The sequence below is a fragment of the Hyaena hyaena genome, unplaced genomic scaffold (assembly GCF_003009895.1).
Source record: "Hyaena hyaena isolate Hyena2069 unplaced genomic scaffold, ASM300989v1 scaffold_21, whole genome shotgun sequence".
Taxonomy (NCBI): Eukaryota; Metazoa; Chordata; class Mammalia; order Carnivora; family Hyaenidae; genus Hyaena; species Hyaena hyaena.
The window spans coordinates 5,520,127-5,540,739 of NW_024080653.1; the positions used below are offsets into that span (position 1 = coordinate 5,520,127).

At 63.8% G+C, this 20,613-nt stretch overlaps 2 protein-coding genes across 2 annotated transcripts; both read right to left on the reverse strand.

The window, feature by feature from the left end:
* Window positions 1-1,752: 1,752 nt before the first annotated feature.
* P4HB (prolyl 4-hydroxylase subunit beta) lies at window positions 1,753-11,308 on the reverse strand. Its single transcript, XM_039226450.1, has 11 exons — window positions 11,097-11,308; window positions 9,979-10,185; window positions 8,445-8,578; window positions 8,188-8,325; window positions 5,087-5,191; window positions 4,781-4,906; window positions 4,131-4,331; window positions 3,723-3,843; window positions 3,420-3,601; window positions 3,254-3,340; window positions 1,753-2,630 (listed from the first exon to the last, which is right to left on the reverse strand). The coding sequence occupies exons 1-11, from the start codon at window positions 11,245-11,247 to the stop codon at window positions 2,550-2,552; spliced, it is 1,533 nt and encodes a 510-aa protein (XP_039082381.1). The 5' UTR covers window positions 11,248-11,308; the 3' UTR covers window positions 1,753-2,549.
* Window positions 11,309-15,691: 4,383 nt separating this feature from the next.
* Window positions 15,692-19,740, reverse strand: ARHGDIA (Rho GDP dissociation inhibitor alpha). Its single transcript, XM_039226520.1, has 6 exons — window positions 19,640-19,740; window positions 18,031-18,247; window positions 17,832-17,915; window positions 17,445-17,521; window positions 17,244-17,307; window positions 15,692-17,073 (listed from the first exon to the last, which is right to left on the reverse strand). Exons 2-6 carry the CDS (start codon window positions 18,218-18,220, stop codon window positions 16,874-16,876), a joined length of 615 nt encoding a protein of 204 aa, XP_039082451.1. The 5' UTR covers window positions 18,221-18,247; window positions 19,640-19,740; the 3' UTR covers window positions 15,692-16,873.
* Window positions 19,741-20,613: the final 873 nt, after the last annotated feature.

The window sequence follows — 20,613 nt, forward strand, 5'->3', positions numbered from 1 at the left end:
CTCGATGCCGAGGGCCCGGCTCTGGCGCGGCTGGGTCCACAGGGTCGCCCACACCTGTCGCTGGACCCAGCAACCCCCCCCCCCCCACCGCTCCCCGTAGCTGTGACTCCTGGCAGCCTTGCTCTGTGTGGGTGTCCCCCTCTGGAGGCCGTGTGCCCCTCTGGGGGACAGCTCACACTTGGGGGGGCAGTGCTGCCATCCTCTTCCCACGGAAGCTGGACCACCCGAGTTCACCTGCAGGATGGAGGCACGACCCACATAAACCCCGGCGCAGACAAGCTGGGAGGCTGCCCGGGCACAGGCCACCCGAGAACGGAGACCGGGGAAAGGAAGCCCCGCTGTGGGTGGCTCTCAGCAAGGCCTCCCGAGCTGGGGAAGTAGCCCAGGAGCCTGGCCGGTGCTGCCCGGGGTGTGGACAGCGGGTCCTCCCTGCACACCGGCTGGGTGCCACTCACCGGGGCCGGGGACAGGAGCGGCCCCGGGGTTTGGGGCGGCCTGGATGGCAGGCTGGCCCCAGCAGGGAGGACAAGGGCAGGCCCTGGAGAGCCGTGTTCACGGCACCTCTTAAGGTCACGGGTCACGTCTCCAGCTGCGCGGCAGCACCTAGAAGCCCCGAGCATCACGTGGCATCGCAGCTGGGGGACTGGGGATTGAGTGACGTGTGCGCACTCCCTATTCCAGGGGCACATTGGAGCGGAGGGTGTGGTGGGATCCGTGCGGCGACAGGCAGGGCCCTGGGAGTCCGTTCTGTGCGCACTGTCCTTGACCTGCTGCGGACTGTGCCCCCCCCCCCCTCCTGGGACACCGTCAGGTGGCTCTCCGGCCAGGCAGTGCTGTCCTCCGGGCACACACCAAGCCCTGCCAGCCCCTACGTGGAGCTCCTCTCCTCTCATGAGGGACCCACGGGTGTGGCCAAATGCCCCCGGGCCCTGAGGGGTCACCAGGCCAGGCTCAGAAGTGCCGTCTGCCCAGCACTGCACGCAGCTAGGCGGGTGCCTTCCAGTCTGCAGATAAACCAATTCTCAGTGTGAACTGCAAGCAAGCTGAGGTTCTAGAAGTCAAATTACATTTCAGGGGCTCCTGCGGGGCTCAGTCAGTTAAGCGTCCAACTCTTGATTTCAGCTTAGGCCATCCACGTCACAGTTTGTGAGTTCAAGCCCCGCGTCGGGCTCAGGCTCTGGGCTGACAGCAAGGAGCCTGTTTGGGATTCTCTCTGCCCCTCCCTCACCCCACCCCCTCTGTTTCTCAAAATAAACATTAAAAAAAAACACACAAACAAGAAACCAGGTGAATTGCTATTCTAATAGCAGACCCTAGTTTGTGAAGGCTCGGTGAGAAGCACAGCGACACTGTTCCTCAACCACCCCTGCACACGTGCCCTCAGTCTGTTGGACCCTTCGGGGCAGGGAGACAGCTCTGACACAACAGATCCAGCCACTTCTGCCAGGGCAGCCCCACCCGTGGGCTCCCTGCATCCCGAAGAAGCTGCTGCCGCGTGTGAGCAGGATCCCCGCTGCGTGGCCGTGGCCGGATGCCCGAGGAGGGCGCCCGCACGGCCCCACCTCCACCTGGTCACCTGCAGGCACTCACCACCTCGGGCCGTGCGCACTTGGGTGACGACCCAGCGAACTCCCCACAAGACTCCCGTGGCTCCCGAGTCGGCGCCGTGTGCCAGGAAAGGTACCCTGGCGAGAAGCCAACCCAAGCCCGGTCCCTGCAGCCCAGGAAGACTGTAGAGCAGAGACAACGAGAGGTAGTAAAATTTCCATTTTATTTGGCCAATGTGTTCAATTCCAACATTGTGGTAGAAATGCCTGAAAACTGTCAACATTGGGTTCGGCTCAAGCACTCTTGACCGTTTCCCAGCCTGGAAATGGAGGGTTCTGGCTCTGCCCAGTGCAGGCCTCAGGCTACCCCGGAAGTCACACAACGGGAAGCCTGGCTCGGAAAGGCGGGGGCTGCCTGGGGCTCGGCTGGCACCCCCTCCCCCCCGGGCACAGAAGGCCCCCCACCTCTCGACCAACGACGTGAGAACCACGCGCAGCCGCGGCAACACCGGCGTGAGAGAGGCTGTCCAGCCTGGCCGGGCCCCTCCCCGCGCAGGGGACAGGAGCCTCCGGGGAGCCACAGCCAGAGTGGAACGGACACCCTGACGTCCAAAAATGTCTAAAAATCCCACCAATGGCATGTCTAACAGTGACAGGATAAACCTAACAGGAAGGAGACTTCACCTGTCTGAGATTCTAAGACATTTTAACGAGCACTTTGGACAAAACCATGTACGAAAAGGTACATCACAATTTAAAAAACAAACGGCCCACGAAGATGGGCTGGCCTGGAGATAAATCCCTTTCCAAAAATCGAAAAGCAAAAGGCGATGGGTTTAAATTTACACGGGTGTTAGAATGAAGTGTTGCTTCAGAAAAAGTTCCCTGCATTTCCGACGGACGCTCCCTCCTTCCGGGGAGGGGCCTCGGCTTCCGGAGGCCGCGCCGCTGGGTGCGCGGCCGGGAGGCGCCGTGTCTGGGCGCCAGGGTCTGGCCTCCGCGTCACAGTTCGTCCTTCACAGCTTTCTGACCGTCATCTTCCTCCAGGTCAGGCTCGTCCGCCTCTTCCAGATCTTCCAGGTCCTGGGGCGCGGGAGGAAGAGGGCGGGGGTGAGGGCCAAGCGCAGGAAGGGCGGGGCGGGGCCTCAGCCGGCTCTCGGCTCTCAGAGCTTCTGCTCACGAGACAGGGCGCGAGGGGGGCCAGGGGCCCCAGGCTCCGGGGTTGGTGGGACCAGCGACAGCCCACCGGCCACACCGCCAGCGCCGTGGCAGGCTCCCCCGCCAGACCTGCGGCCACCTCTGGGCAGGCGGGGCCGGTCCGAGCAGACCGCCGCCCTGGCTCCGGCCTCACCTGGCCCCCACCGCCACCCTGCCCCCCGGCCTGTGCACACACTCAGCTCTCCCCAGCCGCCCGCGGCTGACACACACGGGCCCAAGCTGGTGTCCAGCGGAACGCCTCAGCCAGCGGCTGGCCAGGAGCATCCGGGCCCAGGTCGGCAGGGAGCCTCGTGGGACGGGTCGAAGTCTCCTAAGCAGACGTCAGCATTTAAAGACCCCTCTTGAGCGCTCTGTACAGCGTGTTCATCAGGGAGAATGGCTTCGCAGGGCATGGGGAGGGCTTCCCGGCAGACCTCCCAGCCCGGCCCTCGGACCGCACGGCGTGGCCTAGAGGCTGGTCGGGCTGTGACCGCCGACACTGCACTTACGTCATCATCTCCGGCCCCGTCCTGCCCACCGCTCTCCAAGAACTTCTTAAAACCATCTAGTGTCCGCTCCCCGTTGTAATCGATGACCTGACGCGGAGAGAGAGAATGAATCGAGGAGCCGGCGTGCCCCGTCCCCGCCCGGCCCCCGCCCCAGTCAGAGGCACACCGTTCTGTCGGCGCCGGCGGGGAAGAACTTCAGCGTGGGGAAGCTGTGCACTTTCACGGCCTCCACCTCATTAGCTGTCGAATCCATCTTGGCGATGACAACGTTTTCGTGGTCCTTATACGTCTCTCCCAGCTTCTCCCAAATGGGAGCTAACTGTTTGCAGTGCCCACACCACGGGGCATCTGAAAGAGCAGCAGCTGAGTCACCCCCCCCCGCCCCCGCCCGAGGAGCTGCTGTCCACCCGCCCCCAGCCTGCGGGCCTTCGTGGGGAAGACACGCGCAGGCGGAAGAGACTTCACTTACAGAATTCCACAAACACGTTCTTTTTCTCGTCAAAAGCAACTTCTTCAAAGTTTTTCCCGACCAGCACTTTGACAGGCTGCTTGTCCCAGTCTTCAGGCAGCTCCTGGCTCATCAGGTGGGGCTGGGGGGCAGGCAGAGCAGGGTCAAGGATGCCCATGGTCCCAATGGCCCCCGGAGCTCCCACCCCAGCCTTAGGCACACAGTGACCAGAGCTGCTCACGGAGCCTCGGGAGAGGGCCAAGCTCCGTGCGCCCCAAGCCTCTTCACACCACCTGGGGCCCCGTGCACGGGAGTCCGCACTCAGCTGGGACATCTTCCAGATGCGGCCACGGGGAGCCTGGGACCCTGAGCCCTGAGGGCCAAGAGGCTGGCGCAGGCCAGCTCCACGCCGGGATGTGGCTCCCCCACCTTGATCTTGCCCTCCAGGAAGCGATGGCAGAACTCTTCAATCTTCTCTGCCGTCAGCTCGTCCGACTCCGGCTTGTACTTGGTCATCTCCTCCTCCAGGGTGATGAGGCGCACGGCGGGGCACTCCTCCCTCTTGAGGCCGAAGAACTCCAAGATCCGCTGGTTGTCGGTGTGGTCGCTGTCGATGAAGATGAACAGGATCTAGGGGAGACGAGGTAGGTGAGGTGGGGGCCGGAGGCCGCTTCTGCTCCCCTGCCCAGCTGCTGTCCTGTGCACATGGTGCAGACGCATGCAGACGCACGCAGCCGCCGCCTGGCCCTGCGGAGGGTCCCGGGGGCCGCCCTGCAGCCTGAGACACCACGCAGCTGCTCGGCTCACCTTCCCTTTTTTTTTTTTTTATTTTAAAAAATTTTTTTTTTTAATGTTTTCATTTATTTCTAGGAAAGAGAGAGAGAGAGAGAGAGAGAGACAGCGTGAGCAGGGGAGGGTCAGAGAGAGAAGGAGTCACAGACTGAAACAGGCTCCAGGCTCCGAGCTGGCAGTCAGCACAGAGCCCGACGCGGGGCTCGAACCCACGAACCAAGAGATCATAACCCGAGCGAAAGTCGGACGCTTAACCGACTGAGCCACCCGGGCGCCCCTCGGCTCACCTTCCCCTTGAAGCGCTCGGCGGCTGCCTTGAAATTGCCCAGTTTGCTCTCATAGTCAGACACGCTCTTGGGCAGGAAGAGCAGGATGTGCGTCTTGATTTCACCTCCGAAAATCTTCGGGGCTGTCTGTGTTATAAGCACAGGTTACGGGGTCTGAACTACGAACTAAGCCATGTACACAGAGCGTTCTCTCAACAGCTGCAATGCCACAGACGCAATCTGTGCATGGGGGTCCCCAGGGCCGGGACCCCAGGATCCTCCCACGCAACCCCCGCTCTCAGGCACAGGACCCGCAGGAGTCCGCACCTGATCGGTGAACTCGATGACCAGCGGTAGCTGGTTGTGCTTGATGAAGTCCAGCAGCTTCTCTTTGGTGACGTCCCCCTCAAAGTTGTTCCGGCCTTCGTCAAACTGTGCACGCAGAGAGGACCGTGAGCGCCTCGGCGCTCCCAAAGCCTCCCGTGGGCCCCCCGCCCCCAGAGCCCAGGTGTGGCCCGGCGTGGCAGCCTGCAGTTCTGAGAGCAGCAGCCACTCGCCTGTGTCCGCTGACCAGAGCCGGATGAGGGCTGCAGAGAGCAGCGTCCCCCCGCCCCGGGCAACAGCGACACCAAGGGGAGAGCGAGGGGCCCTTCCAGAGCGGCTGCAATTTCACGCTCTCGCTCAGAACACGCCCTCTCCCGAGCGTGCTATGCCCTCGGACAGGAGCAGAGTGACAGGGGACATCCTGACGTCAACCAGGCCTGCCCTCCACAAGGTGGAGGCCAGAGACCTGCGGCGCCCGGACGCTCTCACCACTCACACGTGGCGGTCTGGGAAGAACTAACTTTCACAAGACCTGATTGCACGTAACTTTTAGACAAACAGACTTTTATTTAAATAAGCTCCACGCGCAACGTGGGGCTTGAACTCTCAACCCTGAGATCAAGAGTCCCTCGCTCTACTGACAGAGCCAGCCAGGCACCCTTAGACGAATACAGTTTTAGACACATTCCTGGGTTCTACTTCTTGACCCAGTGAAAACCAGTAGGTATAATCCACAACAACAGAACCCCTTTGGGATCCCCGGTAACACGTAGGAGTCTCGGAAGTCCTGGGGCTCTGACGCTGGAAGCTCCCTGGTAGACCAGAGAGGCCCGTGGGCGGCTGGGGGCCGAGCTGCAGCCTCGCCTCAGGGCAGGTGCAGAGACTGCTCCCAGTGCAAAACTGATACTACATCTACACCCATTCAGGTGACGTGCACGGGAGCCTCCCATCCTTCCCTCAACTCGCAATGAATCCCAGAGAGAAAGTACTCCCCTTTCCTTGCCAGTCATTTCCATTTACACTTCCCCAAACGAACCTCCAGAAAAGAGGGCGCTGACTCCCTGCTCCTGCCAGCGTTAACGTTATCAAATGACCTTCATTCAGCACGAGCACACCACCAGCTGTTCAAGTCACACCAGATCAAGGGCCAGGCGCTGGGAGCCACGGGCACCGCACCCCAGGAAAAGCTGAAGCCTGCTCTCTGCTCCCCGAACCCATGAAGGGGAAGAGGGGGTTGGGGAGGAAAAGCACCAGCCAGGAGGCCCGGCTCCATCAGGCGGGCCGCTAGGCCCCTCCCAGGGGGCACACGGGTCCACACTGCTCCAGAACCCCCAGCCAGTGGGCAGCGAGCAGCCTGCCCGATTTCACACGCACAGGCCCAAGGAGCAGAGCTGCTATAGACACCTGTCCTGACACACGGTCTCTTTAGCAACAGTGCCGCGTCACACTACAGGCACCGTCCGCTCTGGTAAAAGGCAGACACCCAGCTCTCACCCAGCCAGGGACAGCAGCGGGGCGGTCAGGTCACAACGAGCCCACACCTGCTCCTAACCCCCACCTTCAGAAAAGAAAAACCAAGTAAACACCAAGACAAATACAGACATAGATAATAGCTCTTAAACCAAAAGTCCAACCGCCAGTGACCCACGGCCCAAGCCCCCGCCCTTCCCAGCAAGCAGCCTGCCCTGTCCCCCTGGGGAGGGGCCTGTCTCAGGGAGGCTGCCCACAGCGGCCCTGGGTGGACCCAGCGCACTTCAAGGAACTGGACAGATCAGCCTGGAGGACGGGAAACAAAAAAGGCTGAGAAAGAAGCCCGATGCCGGAGACACGGGGGCTGGCCCGGCAGGCCGGCGAGGGGCTGGCCCTGAGCCTCCTCGCTCTCGTCCGTGGGGCGGCCTGTGTGACTGCAGCTGGGACCAGAACACACCCAGCGGCGCAAAGTCCCCGGGGCCCTGTCAGGCCTCTGCTCAAGGCTGCCCCCCACCTGGCACCAGACCCAAGGGTGAGGGCCGCGCCCAGGGCCCATGGACAAGAGGGAGCCGAGGCCGAAGGACGCACACGCTGCCAGCCGAGCTCCCACACACGGAGCCTGCGCAGACCTTCGAGGACTTGTGAGCACCGCCGCCGCCCCAGATCTCCAGGAGGGAAAGCGCTGTGCGGACGCGGGAGGCACTCGGCCGCAGAGACGCTCTCCCTCTCCGTCAGCCTCAACCTCGGGACCCAGGACCCCAGCCTCCCCGGACGCCCATCCCCCTCAGGGCCCCGTGGGGGCCTCACAGCCCCTCCGTCCCCTCGGGGGGGCGCTACAAGGATCTGGCATTGTTCCAAGGAAGGCACGATTAAATAACCGGTGGCGTGACAAGGACGCCGGAACGAAGATGCCGGGAGCCACCCTCGCGCCTCCAGCCAGCCCCCGGCAAGGAGCCCGACGCGGCAGTTTCTACGCAGTGACTCGTCTTAGGTCACTTGGCCCCGCGGACCTACGCGTGGGCCGCGCGCGCACACACACACACACACAGTGGCCCTGGGCCAGAGGCCAGCGCCCTGTCTGACCACAGGGTCTCCTGCTTTGTGGGAGTTCCAAACCTGCCCTCCTCCCACCCGGACCCAAGGGAGAGGCCCGCTCTCCATCCCCGAAGACACACCCCCTGCCCCCACCCCCTCTCCTCTGCCTGTGCCCCGACTGGCCTCGGTTTCCAAGGATCAAAAGCGGAGCACACAGAGCAGCGGCCACACAGCACCATCAACGGAACTGATGTCGTGCGTGGAGAATCACGTGCTTAGGAAACGTAAGGATGGCAAACTCTCCAGCGTGTTTTGCTATTCTTTTCCAGAAGCACTACACACTCCGGAACAGCTCTGCTTTCGTTAAACACGGCCCTGGAGCTGCCCCTGGAGCTGGAACAAAGGGCCCACAGCGCAAAGTCTGAAGGCCGCGACGCGAGCGGCTCCTACGGTCTGACGTTGCAAAAAGGGCCCCGATAAGTGCAGCCGGCGGCCCAGCGCCACCCGGGCAAGGTTCTCAGGCGCTGGGAGCGATAAGGCGGGCGGCCCGCACCTCGGGATCTCCATGCCCCGGGCGGGGCCGCTGGACGGCCACTCACCTTCTTGAAGAGCACAACCCCGTCCTTGTCCAACTGGTATTTGGAGAACACGTCGCTGTTGGACGTGATCCCAAAAGGTATGTCATCGATGGCCTCCGCTGCCAGCAGGAACTGCTTGGCAAAGTCCGACTCCACGTCCTACAGGGAGAAGCAGAGGTGGCCGCTCACCCGCGTGCCGAGGGTCCCCCGCCTGGGTCGGCAGGACAGGCCGCGCCCAGCCTCTCCCCAGCCATGGGACGGAGTGCCGACGCCTCTACCTTGAAAAAGCCGATGACTGTCACCTCACTGGACTCCAGCAAGGCCTCAGCGGCGGCCACGTCAGACAACGTGCTGGCGGCAGGGCCGGTGCGTTTCTTCAGCCAGTTCACGATGTCCTCGGCTTCTCTGCCAGCTGCGCCCAAAGACATGCGGTGCCACTGTGAGCCAGGCCCCTCCCTGCCCGCTCTCAGTGCTCTGCCGAGCCCGGGGCTCCCTGCTCTCCTCCCAGATGGAGCACCTCGTCTACATGCCTGTGCAAATCCTGGGACTAAACAACCTCTCCTGTACCTTGAGAAAGTGGGACTGAGAGTGAAGCAGGGAGACGCGGTGGCTGCCCCCACAATCACGCCGCCACCCCCTCCTCTAACCCCTCTGCGCTTTCTAAATTTCCTGGACGTTCATTAACCACACACACTTTTGCCCAGTGGCCTCACGCTAGGCTCTGTCATAATTAAACGTGATAAAATTAAAAAAGAAAAAAAAGCCGGTTAGTAAACCAGCTCGACGACCGCTTTCCCTGAGCTCAAGCTGGCCTGGGGCGTTGGGGCCACTTGGGTGGCCCTGTCCATGGCCTGGCCTTCCCTACGTGCCTCCCAGATGAGCCAAATGAGACAGATCTGGCTCCTGCAGGCCACCCAGGGCCGACAGAAGGAAAAGGTAGAAGCTCGCTCCTCCTGGGAGGGAAGCCAGAAACTTCCTCCCCTCAGGAGTCTGGCCATGGCCCGCCAGGGAGAAGGGTGCCGAAGGGTGCCGAAGTGCACGCCTGGAAGAACTCTCCGAATTGGCAGCAAGATGCCGACTCATCAGTTACAGGCGGAGTTAGGAGCAGGTGCCTCATTCACCAAACCTAAGTGTGAGCCACGGGACCGTGGGAACCCTGTGCTTCCGGGCCCGAGGGCTGGCACAGGTGAATGACACCACAGCAGCCTCGTATGAACACCGCAGCTGCTGACGCCAGAATTAACGAGGCTGCTCGAGAGCACTGCCAGAAGAGCCACAGAACCGGTTCTGTGGACAAAAGTCTCTCTTCTTGTCACCGGTACCTACCAGGCCACAGAGGGGCCCAGCCCCCAGGAGGCACCCCCAGAAGCAGCCAAGAGGGCTTGCGCCGCCCGCGGGGCCGGGCTTGCATCTGAGCTCTGCCAGGACAGTTGAGTGGCGCCAGCCTGTCACCCAGTGGCTCTCGGCCTCAGCCCTTGCCCCGTGGAAGGCCCTGGGCACTTGGCTTCGTGGCCGGCAGTCCGAAGTCGCTACACCTGTTGCTCCAAGTGGTCCCGAGGGCCCCGGCCTTCCTCGCCTCACTGCTCAACCTCAGGACAGGCCTCGGCTTGCCACGCGCCCGTGAAGAACGTCCCTCTCCCATCTTCAGGGATGGGAGAACTTTCCCCACCAGAGCGTCCAAGGCTGAACTAGACGGAAAATGCAGCCGGAGACCAGGGTCCCCGCCATGCTTCCCTGCCCTTCCAGTCTCTTCCAAAGCCTGCGGGCACACCCCTCCCTGCGGGGAAGAGGGGGGCAGGGCGGCGCTCCCACCTGTGTACTCTCGGGGGGCAGCGGTGTCTCCGTTCTTGAAGAACTTGATTGTAGGGTAGCCACGCACTCCGTACTGCTGGGCCAGGTCGGACTCCTCAGTGGCATCTACTTTTGCCAGTCTGATCTCGGAGCCTTCCGCCTTTAGTTTCCCAGCCGCTTTGGCATACTCGGGGGCCAGAGCCTTGCAGTGGCCACACCACGGGGCGTCTGGAAAAGAAAAGAGGGTGGTAGAAAAGCAGCGCTGACCAGGTTCCGCCGCGTCCCTCGCCGTCCCCTGGTACTTCCTCTCTGGTACTTATCTACTCACCAAGATGACCCCCTGAACCCACAGGGCTGAGCTGATAGCTCAACGCTCTTGGGCAATATTGGTACAGAGGCCACGAACGACAAACCGACACCAGACCCCAAGTTGCTTGGCACGGGACAAACTCTTAACGATGGGTAACTTCCTATCATCTGCAGGCAGTGAGGGCAGTGCTCTCCCTGCGGTTTCCCACAAAAGTCAAGAAGCTACTGCCGTAGCACCTGCACGCTCCGCGAGACCTGGTCGTAAATGCGCAATGCACACCTGTGCACATCTGCCTGGAGACACCCTTACAATTTAAAAGTGACTCTTCGCGCTTTGGGAACACAACTGTCCGTGCGCGCAAATTAGGGCGCTGTTGGGCTTGAGACGTCTACCCTAGTTAGGGCTTACCCACTTCTACACACAGAAGGGGGCTCTGGAGTCCGGGTGACAGCGCTGAAGCCAGCTGTCTGGGGCTGAAGGTGGGGCGCTCTGGGGATCAGGGACCTGGACCCCGCGTGCGCCCCTGTATCGGCGGCAGCTCACACAAGGCTGCCGGAGGGCCCCTGCCATGTGGACATAAGGCACAAAACACGTCCTGGCTGTCGGCCTGCGGCCAGCCCTAGGACGCGGCTCGGGCAGAAGGGATGCCCCCAGGACGTGGGCAGCGCGGGGACGCCGACAGCGGCTCTGGGCGCCGCACCGGCCGGGGACTGCGCCTCCCGAGAGGCGGCTGGGAGGCTGGCAGCCCCGGAGACCCCCGCCCGCCCCCGCGGAGCCCCTGCGTCCCCGCCCCGGGACGGCGAGGCCCGGCCCGGCCCGCGGCACTCACAGAACTCCACCAGCAGGTACTTGTGGGCCGCCAGCGCCTCCTCGAAGTTGCCCTTGTGCAGCACCAGGACGTGGTCCTCCTCCTCCGGGGCGGCGGCGCCCGCGCGCGTCAGCGCGGCCAGGACCAGGCAGAGCAGAGCGCGGCGCAGCATGTCGGCAGCGGGCGCGGCGCTTCGGTTGGCGCCGCCGGGACAGCGAGGCCACGAGAGCGCGCGCCGGCCGCCCCGCCCCTATAAGCCTGGCCGCCGCCGTGCGCGCACCCGCCTGCGCCCACTCTCGATTGGCTGGCGGGCTCCGGGGCCCGCCTCCAAGACGCTCGCATTGGCTGTCCGTTCTGGCCCCCGACCCCGGATTCGAAATCACCATGGGGGCTTCCCTCGCCCTCGCCCGGGATTGGCCGAGCAGCTCGCGCTCGCACTCTTCCCGGTTTTTTCATTGGCTCCCGATGGAGAACTTTCTCTCCCTCGACTTGTGACTGGTGGCTTTCTCCTGCACCTTCCGCGAGTCTGGAATGGCTGCTACCTTTGGAGGCCGGGATGTGCGGCTCCTGATTGGCCAAGAGATGCGCGCACCCCCCGCGCGATCCGTCGTCAAACGTGGCAGTGGGGCGGAGCTCCCAGGTGAAGGGCGGAGCTGCGCCTGCGCCTCTGAAACCCTTCGTGTTGCATTCTGATTGGACGGCTTGTCCTTAACTGGCACCGCCTCCAGCTCTGAGCGTCTGTAGGCGAGCTAACGCAACTTCCGGTGCGCGTGAGAGTCGGGCGGTGCGTGCCGCGAGCGCAGGTTAGGGGTGTGGAGGATGGCCGGCGGGACTCGGTGCGCAGGGGCGCGGAGGCGGCGCGCGGGGTCGCGGCGGACACCGAGGCCGAACGTGATACGGCCGGAAAGCCGGCAGGGAGGAACCCCGGAGCGGGCGCAGGAAGAGGGGGTTTGAGCCGCTGCAGCTGAGGGTCCGAACGCGGGGAACGCGGGGTCCCGGGGGAGGCCGACGCGGGGGGCGCGCACCTCCCTCCCCGCCGGCTGCCGATTCCTACCCGCTGTCCGCGCGCTGTTCCGGGCCCCCGGGCGCTGCCTTCCGCGGCGGCCGCCATCTGCCCTCCGGGGCTACGGGAACGCCCGTAACGTGTTGCGTTTGTATTTTGCATACATTGGGCTAAATTAAAATATTCGACTAGCTTCTAGAAAGTTTGAAATATCGATTGTGGCTCCCACCCTGGTTTTGCAGGACGGCGCTGCTCTAGAGCGATCCGCTGCCCCTTTCCGTCACTGCCCAAAGCCACCACGTCGGCTTCCCCTGACTGCCCGCCCCACCCCCACCCCTGGGACAGGCAGTTTGTCTCCAGGAAACCTTCCTCTTCGTTTGTATTCGCTTCCTCTGTTTCGAAACGCCACCACCACTAGCTTTGAGACTCATCACTTTAATAACTTGGCAGGAAGAAGAGAAACACGCCCACATTAATTGTACACGTTGGCTGTAATAACATCCTCATTTCATAAATGGTAAGGCAGAGAAAAAAGATGCTTTTGAGAGTTGGCAGTTGTTGATGGGTTGCTTTAGGGAGGGCTTGTGTTCCCATCTGTCCTGTGTGGGACTGCCTGGACTGGAACATGAACTCCTGAAGGTCAAGGCCAGGTTCTCTGTGCTCTTCCAGCAGTGCCAGGAGAGCAAGGGTCACAGAGGCGCTTGTACCTGTTGGCATCCCTGTCTTCACAGGGACGACTTAACAGGAGCCGGAACTTTGGGTATAGAAAGGCAGGTGCCAGCTGGGGGTGGGGGGCAAGCCTGGGGCTTCAACGGACAAATGACAGCTCTTCGTAATGAACAGTCGCAAGCAGAGTCCGCTCCCCTCTGCTCCCTGGGGACCGTGGGGATCGCCTCATGTCTGCTGCGCTATCTCCCCATGCTTCTGTGATCGCCATGACCCTTACTTTACAGACTGCAATTTAAGGCCTGATCCAAGGCCTAGATTTCAGAAGCGCCCATGAGACCAGGGTTTAGGTGCCTAAGTAGTGGGGCTTGAGTTTTTTCTGCTGGGGGCAGAGTGGAGAGATTAAAGATACCACGATGTTGATCAGTTGGTGAGGGTTGGAGGCAGCTTCACCCCAGAGTGTATGGTCCAAACGAAAGATGAGAATGATGGAAGGGAGAACAAATCAGACAAGGATCCAGTGGCCTCGAGTGAGCCTCTGGTGGAGCCTGCGCCTCCAAGGCTGTCCTGAGGGCGGCCAAAATGCCCCTCCGGGCAGGTGAGCGGGCTCTGACCAGAACCGGGCACAGTACTTGGCCGCACTGATGTGCCTTCTCAAAATGCCTTTGCTCATCTTGAATTGGCCTCGTGTACCAACCCACGCAGAAGCAGCAGAGCCGGGTTCTCAGCCGGAAGGAGGCCTGGCCGGAGGAAGGGCCGCGACACCCTTTCTCTGGGGCTGGTCCCAGAACACAGGCTGGTTGGCCAAACACGTCTGCAGGCCTCAGCTTTGAAGGGAGGGCTGGCCTCTGTCTCTTTCAGGAGACCCACTCACATACCTTCCAAAAGCTGCTCCAGAGAGAGCCACGGGGCTCGCCCTGCGCCCAGGCCCTGAGCTGGAATGTGCCCTTGGAGGATGGCACGCCGCCTGCCCCCGTGGCTGCGGCTCTGGTGTCTCTCGGGCCCAGCACAAGTTCCTCAGGACACCCTTCAGGCAGCATGTTCTCGGAGAAGGTGCCCATTAAATATCAGAGGTTTTGATAAACACTGTTCTCAAAAGTTGAGTTCTCGGAATACACCTGCCTTCCAATCTGTGGTAGGGTTGGTGTTGAGGGGGTCATGGCAGGCTCATGGACACCCCAGACGTGCTCGCTGTGCCACTGAAACTCCTAACTAGGTTCCCGGTCAGGCACAACAACACGCGGCCCTGCACGTGCGCGTGGGGTGGGGGCCGTAGGAATCCTGGTTGTGGAGTGGGGCTGTGCGGGCCATGAAGGTTATCATAAACCACAGTAGTTGATAACCAGTCAGTCACATCAGGGGTCCTGACCTGGTGACCACGGCACCCTCAGCGAAAGGAGGGCCCGCCCGGGAGATGAGGTGGCAGCCTGGGGCTCCTGGGGGACAGGGAAGAGGACGGGAGGGAAGAAGGCCACAGACGCTGGCTCCCAGACTGTCCAGACTGGTTCAGGGTGGAAGCAGGAGGGTAGGGTTAGACTTGGGACCCAAGAGACACATCCTGCAGGCGCCACCCTGCATCGCCCTTAGGCAGGGGAGGAGCCAGAACAAAGTCCAGGGGATTGGCGTCGTGCCCGTACAACTCGACACTCCGGGTCCTGAGTTCACATGTCTGGTAAAGCTGGGAAAATCCAGGAGCAAGAATAGTAGACCTTCTGGCCGGACAGGCTCGGAAGGCCTTGGCGCCGCATGAACTGTTGACAGCACAGGATTACCCAGGCTTGAGAGGTTTCACCGGCTCATTCCGGAAACGCACTGGGAGGGGATGTGGGAGGGGACGTGGGAGGGGACGAGGCCGCAGCGGGCCCCAGAGCTGCTAGGAGCCGGCTGCACTGGAGCTTTATGCCCGAGGAGGCGGGATGAGCATTAGGCAGCCTCCACGCCGCGCCCGGCCCCCAGCTTGTCTGGGGACTGCTGGGCTCTGGCTCTGGGAGAGGCAGCTTCGGGTCTCTGCCCCTGCGGAACCAAGAACTGAGGCCCCGGCTGCTTCCTGCCTTGGCTCTTGGGTCTGTGTCTGGGCAGGAAGTGCCATTTCCTCATGTCATCGAACAAGGCCCCCCCCCCCCCAAGGAGGGCAGAGGCACGGACCAGCCCTGTGGGCGCTATCCTGGCACGGACGGGCACGTGGTCCCTGGCACACCCCAGCCGGTGATAAGCAGCTGGCTCGGCACCCCGTGCCGGAAGCAGTGGGAAGAGGCAGGTTGCCATAGGTGTGGCCAGCAAAGGCTCTCCGTGTCCCCACCAAGTGCGGCATCCGACAGCTGGTCTAACTCACCAGGGCCAGGTCCGAGGGTTCCTGGAGCTCCGGTTACCCAGCTGCCCCGTTCCCACACGGCTACCGAGTGCCCCCGAGCTGGTGCTTGGAAAGGAGGCAGGGTCACCCCCGCCCCCCGCCGTCTAGGGGACTGGCTGTTCTTCGGGATCCCTTCCTGCTGCTTTTGCACCTTAAGCAGCAAGGGTCCCCTAGTCCCCTCCGGCCTCTGCCCCACTTCACCCTTGGACCCCTGATCCTGCCCGGCCCTGCGGCCCACAGCACGGACGTCCCCTCCCTCCCAGTGCAGGGCCACCCCCGCACATTATGGGAGGGGGCAGCAGGGCCCCTCTCGCTCTGTGCCCCCGCGTCCTGCCTCCCGCACAGGAATCAGACCCCCCAGCGAAGCTCCCCTTCTTCAGGGCTGGGCACTTCCTCTGAGGAGCCAGTGCTCCAGACCCCTAGACGGGCCTACCACGGCCCCCCCCCCCACTGGCCACTCAGGCACTTTGGGGACCCCAGACCTTCACCCAGTGAGCCCTGGCCACTCGACACTAGTATGAAAGCAGTCACAGGAGCAGCGGCCGCTGCCACCCTCATGCCCCCACCCGCCCGGAGACAAGCGGCAGACACCCCGGCTCCTTTGGGGGAGTTTATTTCCCGGTCAGAAAAGGAGAAGCAGGTCAGGCTCCTGGGCATTCTGGGCCCCGTCCCGACAGGGGAGACAGGGGAGGGGAGGCACAGGGGAGGGCTCCGACTGTGCGCGCTTGGTCCCACGGTTGTCCTGGCTGGGTCCGGGGAGGGCCTGCCGGGGATGGTGGCACCGAGCCTGGGGGCGGAGGCGGCAGGCCAGGGGGCCCAGAGGACGGCACGTATGGAGGCAATAAATACTGACGGGCCAGGCACACGACCCCGGGCCGGCAGGCCCAGGCGGGACACGTAAGGCTCGGCCGCTGGCTCTGTCCGGCGGGGGCTGTCTGCTGGGGCCGCGCTCCGGCACCGCCCACCGGGACACAGAAGGCAGAGGCGTGAGGACACCCGGCCTCCCAGATGGGAACGGAGGCAACTTCAGTTTTGGCAATTTGGCTTTCCCCAGGCCCTGGGAGCCGTCCCCACAGCCCTGGCCGGGGGAGGGGGCCGGCTAGGCCCTGGCGGGCAGGGGAGCAGCAGCACATCCCACACCCCTCCCGGGGCCGCGGGGGGCGCGGAGGGGGCGGGGACCGGGGGAGACCACATGCTCATGCAGACACGGGGGGGGTTTTTTTTAAGAGGTTAGTGACGCCCCCACAGCACACGTTCCACATGTTAAGGCATCATGGTTAGACGGTTACTGACAGCGATGGATGAACTGACCGGGGACAGGTGAAAGCAGGAGTGTGGCCAGCCCCCGAGAGGCCTCCGATCATGCACCCCACCCCACCCCACCCCACCCCCGAAGAAGAGAAAGAACAGGATTCAGGGCAACTGCAAAGGCCCACAAGGACCTAAGCACCCTACGAGGCTCCCTTGGAAAAGCCAGGGCCTCCAGTCGGGTTAGGACGGGTCGGGGAACCTGAAGGGGTCCGGAGAGGGAGGCGGAGGCCTGGGACGCAGGCTCCCTCCCCCCCCAGCCCCCCCAGCGCAGGCAGAAGCAGCAAGGCGAGACCACGGAGGAGGCCGGGGCCTGTGGGCAGGCCGGGAGGGACGGGCAGGGCCGGCCAGGGGCAGGCCTGTCAGCACTTCGGTAGGGGGCTGGGATGGGGCAGGGGTGGTGGGGGTGGGGCACGTCAGACAGCTCCATCCGTCCGTCCGAAGGCCTGCCCGCCCCCCCGGGGCCAGGGCTCAGTCCTTCCATTCCTTTTTGATGGTGAGGTTCCACTCCCACGACAGGTGGTCAGTCTTGTCGTCGTCTGTGAAGCGGGACTTGATGTTGTAGCTGCCGCGAGCCAGCATGCCCTTGGGGGCCTCCTCCATGGGCGTCAGAAATTCGTACTCCTCTGCCCGGGGCCCATAGCTCCCCACCATGTAGTCGGTCTTGTCGACTGCGTGTAGAAAACGCATGGGTCACCAGGGCCACTGCCCCCCCCCTCCCCGCGGCCGGTGACGCACACCACCTCCTTCCTCTCCCTACTGATCCCAGAGCCCTGGGTGGCCACCTCCACCTGCCCCTTCCCACGGGCCAGCAGGGGGCCCAGGCACCCGCCTCACTCACTCTTGACCCCTTTCCTGTATGTGTGCTGGATGTACTTCATGCCGGACACAATCTCCCGGTTCACCTGCAGGGACAGAACCCAAGCCCAGCTCGGTGGGGCTCTCCAGGCCCGACTCCTCCCGGCAACCCCCCCCCCCCCCCCCCCCCCCCCCCCCCCCCCCCCCCCCCCCCCCCCCCCCCGCTTTGAAGCCTCTGCCTTACTCGGAAAGAGATTTTTATCCGGTACTCCACGCCCTCCTTCAGCACAAAGGACTGCTTCTTGAAGCTCTCCAGATCACCTGTGCCGAGGAAGAAGCCGGTACTGAAAGGCTCAGCTACAGAAGCAGCGCTGACTCAGCATCTCCCCCGTGTGCAGCTGCAGGGCACCCCTTCCGCTCCCACGCTGACCCAGGCGGGCCCAGACAGCCCCACCCAGGACCCAGGCCTCTCCAAAGCCAGAGCCCACGAACACTTCCTGGCTGCACTTCTCCGGCCCCTCACAAGAGGGCACCAGCATTCCAAAAAACTATTAGCAGCAGCAGCAGCAGCAGCAGCAGCAGCAGCAGCAGCAAGATGCTGGGCGGCCAAGGACCCCAGCATGCTACTCACCTGTCAGGTCCAGCTCCAGGGGGCCAGGGGCTGTGCTACACACCAGGGTCAGGCGGGTCACGACAACATTGGGGACGTTGGGGTCTGCGGAGCGAGAACAGATTAAAGGTCTACCCCACCCATGGCTGGCAGGATGGGGGAAGCAGCAAAAACCCAGAAGTGACAGATGTCGCTCTCGGTGCTGCTGCAGCCCGCTTACCAGCAGACACAGCGACACGGCCCAGCAGGGCCTCCTTGTACTTGCGCAGACTCTCGTCATCTTTGTCCAGCTCCTGGATCTCCTGGATGCTCTTCTGGGCAGGGGGCTTATAGTTGACCGAGTGCTCGTCCTCCTCATTCTCGGCTGCAATCTGTGCTAGCTGCTCAGCTGTGGGCTCCTGCTCGGCCATGCTCACCTCTCGCTGGGTCTGGCACACCTGTGGGCAAGGACAAGGCTGTGGCAGCCAGAAGGGACCCACAGTGCCTTCCTCTCTGGCCCCACAGCCAGCACACGTTCACTGTTGAGAACCCTCTGCACGTAACCAGGCGCTGTGTTTGGACCCAAGGGAATAGCTGCTTTCTGGAAGAAAGCCGCTGCTGGCAGAGTTTCGCAAAAGTCCCAGACGCAGGCTCCTCACGGTCCTTGCTCTGCCCACCTTGGGGACCTGCTGGGACAGTCTGGATGAAGCATCCAGAACGAAGTGGGGCTTGGAAGCTGCTCCTCTGAGAGACCAGGCACACGTCCCCCACCCTGGGGGAAGAGACGGACCACCGCCAGTCCAAGTGACAGGGCCCCTACGGAGTCACCTCTTAAGTCCTGCTATTCTTCAGGAGCTGCCTAGAGCCTGTCCTCAAGGGACACCTCCTCCTGGGTCCCCCTGACCAAGCACACTCCTTCCACCGTGTTCTAACGCGGCCTCCTGCAAACGGCAGGGCTCCCCACAGGTGGGTCCCCACAGTCACGAGCATCCCTAACCATCTGCCAATGTTCTTTCCAACTATGAGGGTCTGTGACCTGCCTACGTGGTCTCAGGACCCTCTTTTTGGATCCTGGGGCAGAAGAGCGTGGGACAGCGCTGTCGGGACAAGAAGCAGTGCATGGGGCTGGCGTCGCTTAGGGATCCCCATCGCACCCGGCTAGAATCTGAGAAATATCATAAACCACTGAGATCCTTCTGGGCGGTGAGGAAAGCCGGCTACAGCCCAGTCCACACTAGCCCTAAGACTGCCCCAGAAAGATCACCAACGCCTCTCCCCACGGGACCAGCCTGGCAGCCCGAAGCTGCCCGAGCAGCAGACCGCACAAAGGGCCGCTGGGAACCACGAGCCGGCCGGCCGGCCGCCACTGGCGGGGTGGGGCCCGCGCGCTTTTCCAGGCCTCGCGGCAGCTTCCTCTAAAATTCCTCTAAAAGGTTCACGCCCTAACGCCACCCAAGTGCGGCCGCGGGCGACAGGATCCTCCGAGCGCGACGGCCGCGGCCCACACTTCCTTCCGCGGGGCCCCGCAATCTGGGCGAGCAGGCGCGCCGCGCAGGGTGGGGTGCTGGGGAAGCGGGCAGGGGCGCGGTGCCCACGCTGCTCTGGCCGGCTGCCGGACCCATCATCCCCGGGGAGGGGGCGCCGGGCCCGGGTCCAGCCGGCGCGCACAGGCGGGGAGGGGGCGCCGCGGGACTCGGGCGGCGGCCCCAAAGGAGGCCTTCGCCGGCCCGCGCCCACCCCTCGCGAGCGGCGCGAACAAAGGCGCGGCACCCCCAGCCCTCGCGGCGCCCCCTCCCCAGCCCCGCCCCGCCCTGCCCTACCCTGCCCTGCCCGCCGCCGCCGCTGCTCACCGGAGGCTCGACCGCGCAGCTCTCGCGCTCCCTCCCTCACGGAATGACGAACGTCGCCGCCCCGCCCGCGCGCGCCCGGCCCGCCACTTCCGGGGTCACGCGACTTCCGCTCGCGCCGGGCGGGCGACGGAGGGCGCATGCGCGCGCGCGGGCTGCCGGGAGCGCGCCGCCACCATCTTGTAGAGCCGGCTTCGTGGGCGCGTCCAGCCCTTAACTGCGGCTGTTTCCCCGGCCCGGGCGTCCTCGAGGCTCGGCCGCACGCCGAGGACACTAGACGGTGTCGCGGCCTCCCGTGCGCCTTCAGCGCCCCCCGTCCGTCGTGACAGGTCCGCGAGGTGCCACGCGGCGGCGAGCGGGCGCTGTCGCGCCCCCCCACTGCCTCGGTGTCCTGGAGGAGGGGCGCCGGGGGTTGGGGGGGGTGGCGGCACAGATCCCGGCGCGAGGATTCTGTTGCCTCAGGGCCACCGGAAACCTGGGGAACCTTCGTGTCCAAGCCCCCCCCCCCCCCCCCCCGGCCGTGGACTGCGCGCCCCGAGCGCCAGTGCTGCGCTGCCGGCGCCGCGGCAGGCGGTTCGGCCCGGGGGCTCCGGGGGCCCCGGGGGCGGGTGGCCTGCCGCTCGCGTGCGCTGTTCGCCGCCGCCAGAAGCGGACAGGTGTCTGAGGCTGGCCGCGCGCGGGGCCGAGGGACAGTTCGTAGCAGCGGGAGGGACCTCGTGAGGCGCAGGGCCTTCTCCTCGCAGGCCCGGCCCCCTGGAGGCCCACCCGGGGGTCGCGCCCTCCCGACCCGAGAGGCCAGGCGGGGGGTGGGGCGGGGCGGTTTCGGCAGTGAACTTAACTCAAAACACTGACCTTCCTTGTCTTTTGGAGATTTTTTTTTCATGTTTAAGGAACTTTTGCGAATTTTGTGTAACTTGAGAGGCGCGCTCTCTGCTCCCTGCGCGGAGTTGAGCTGCCCCGACGCAGAGCCTTCCGCG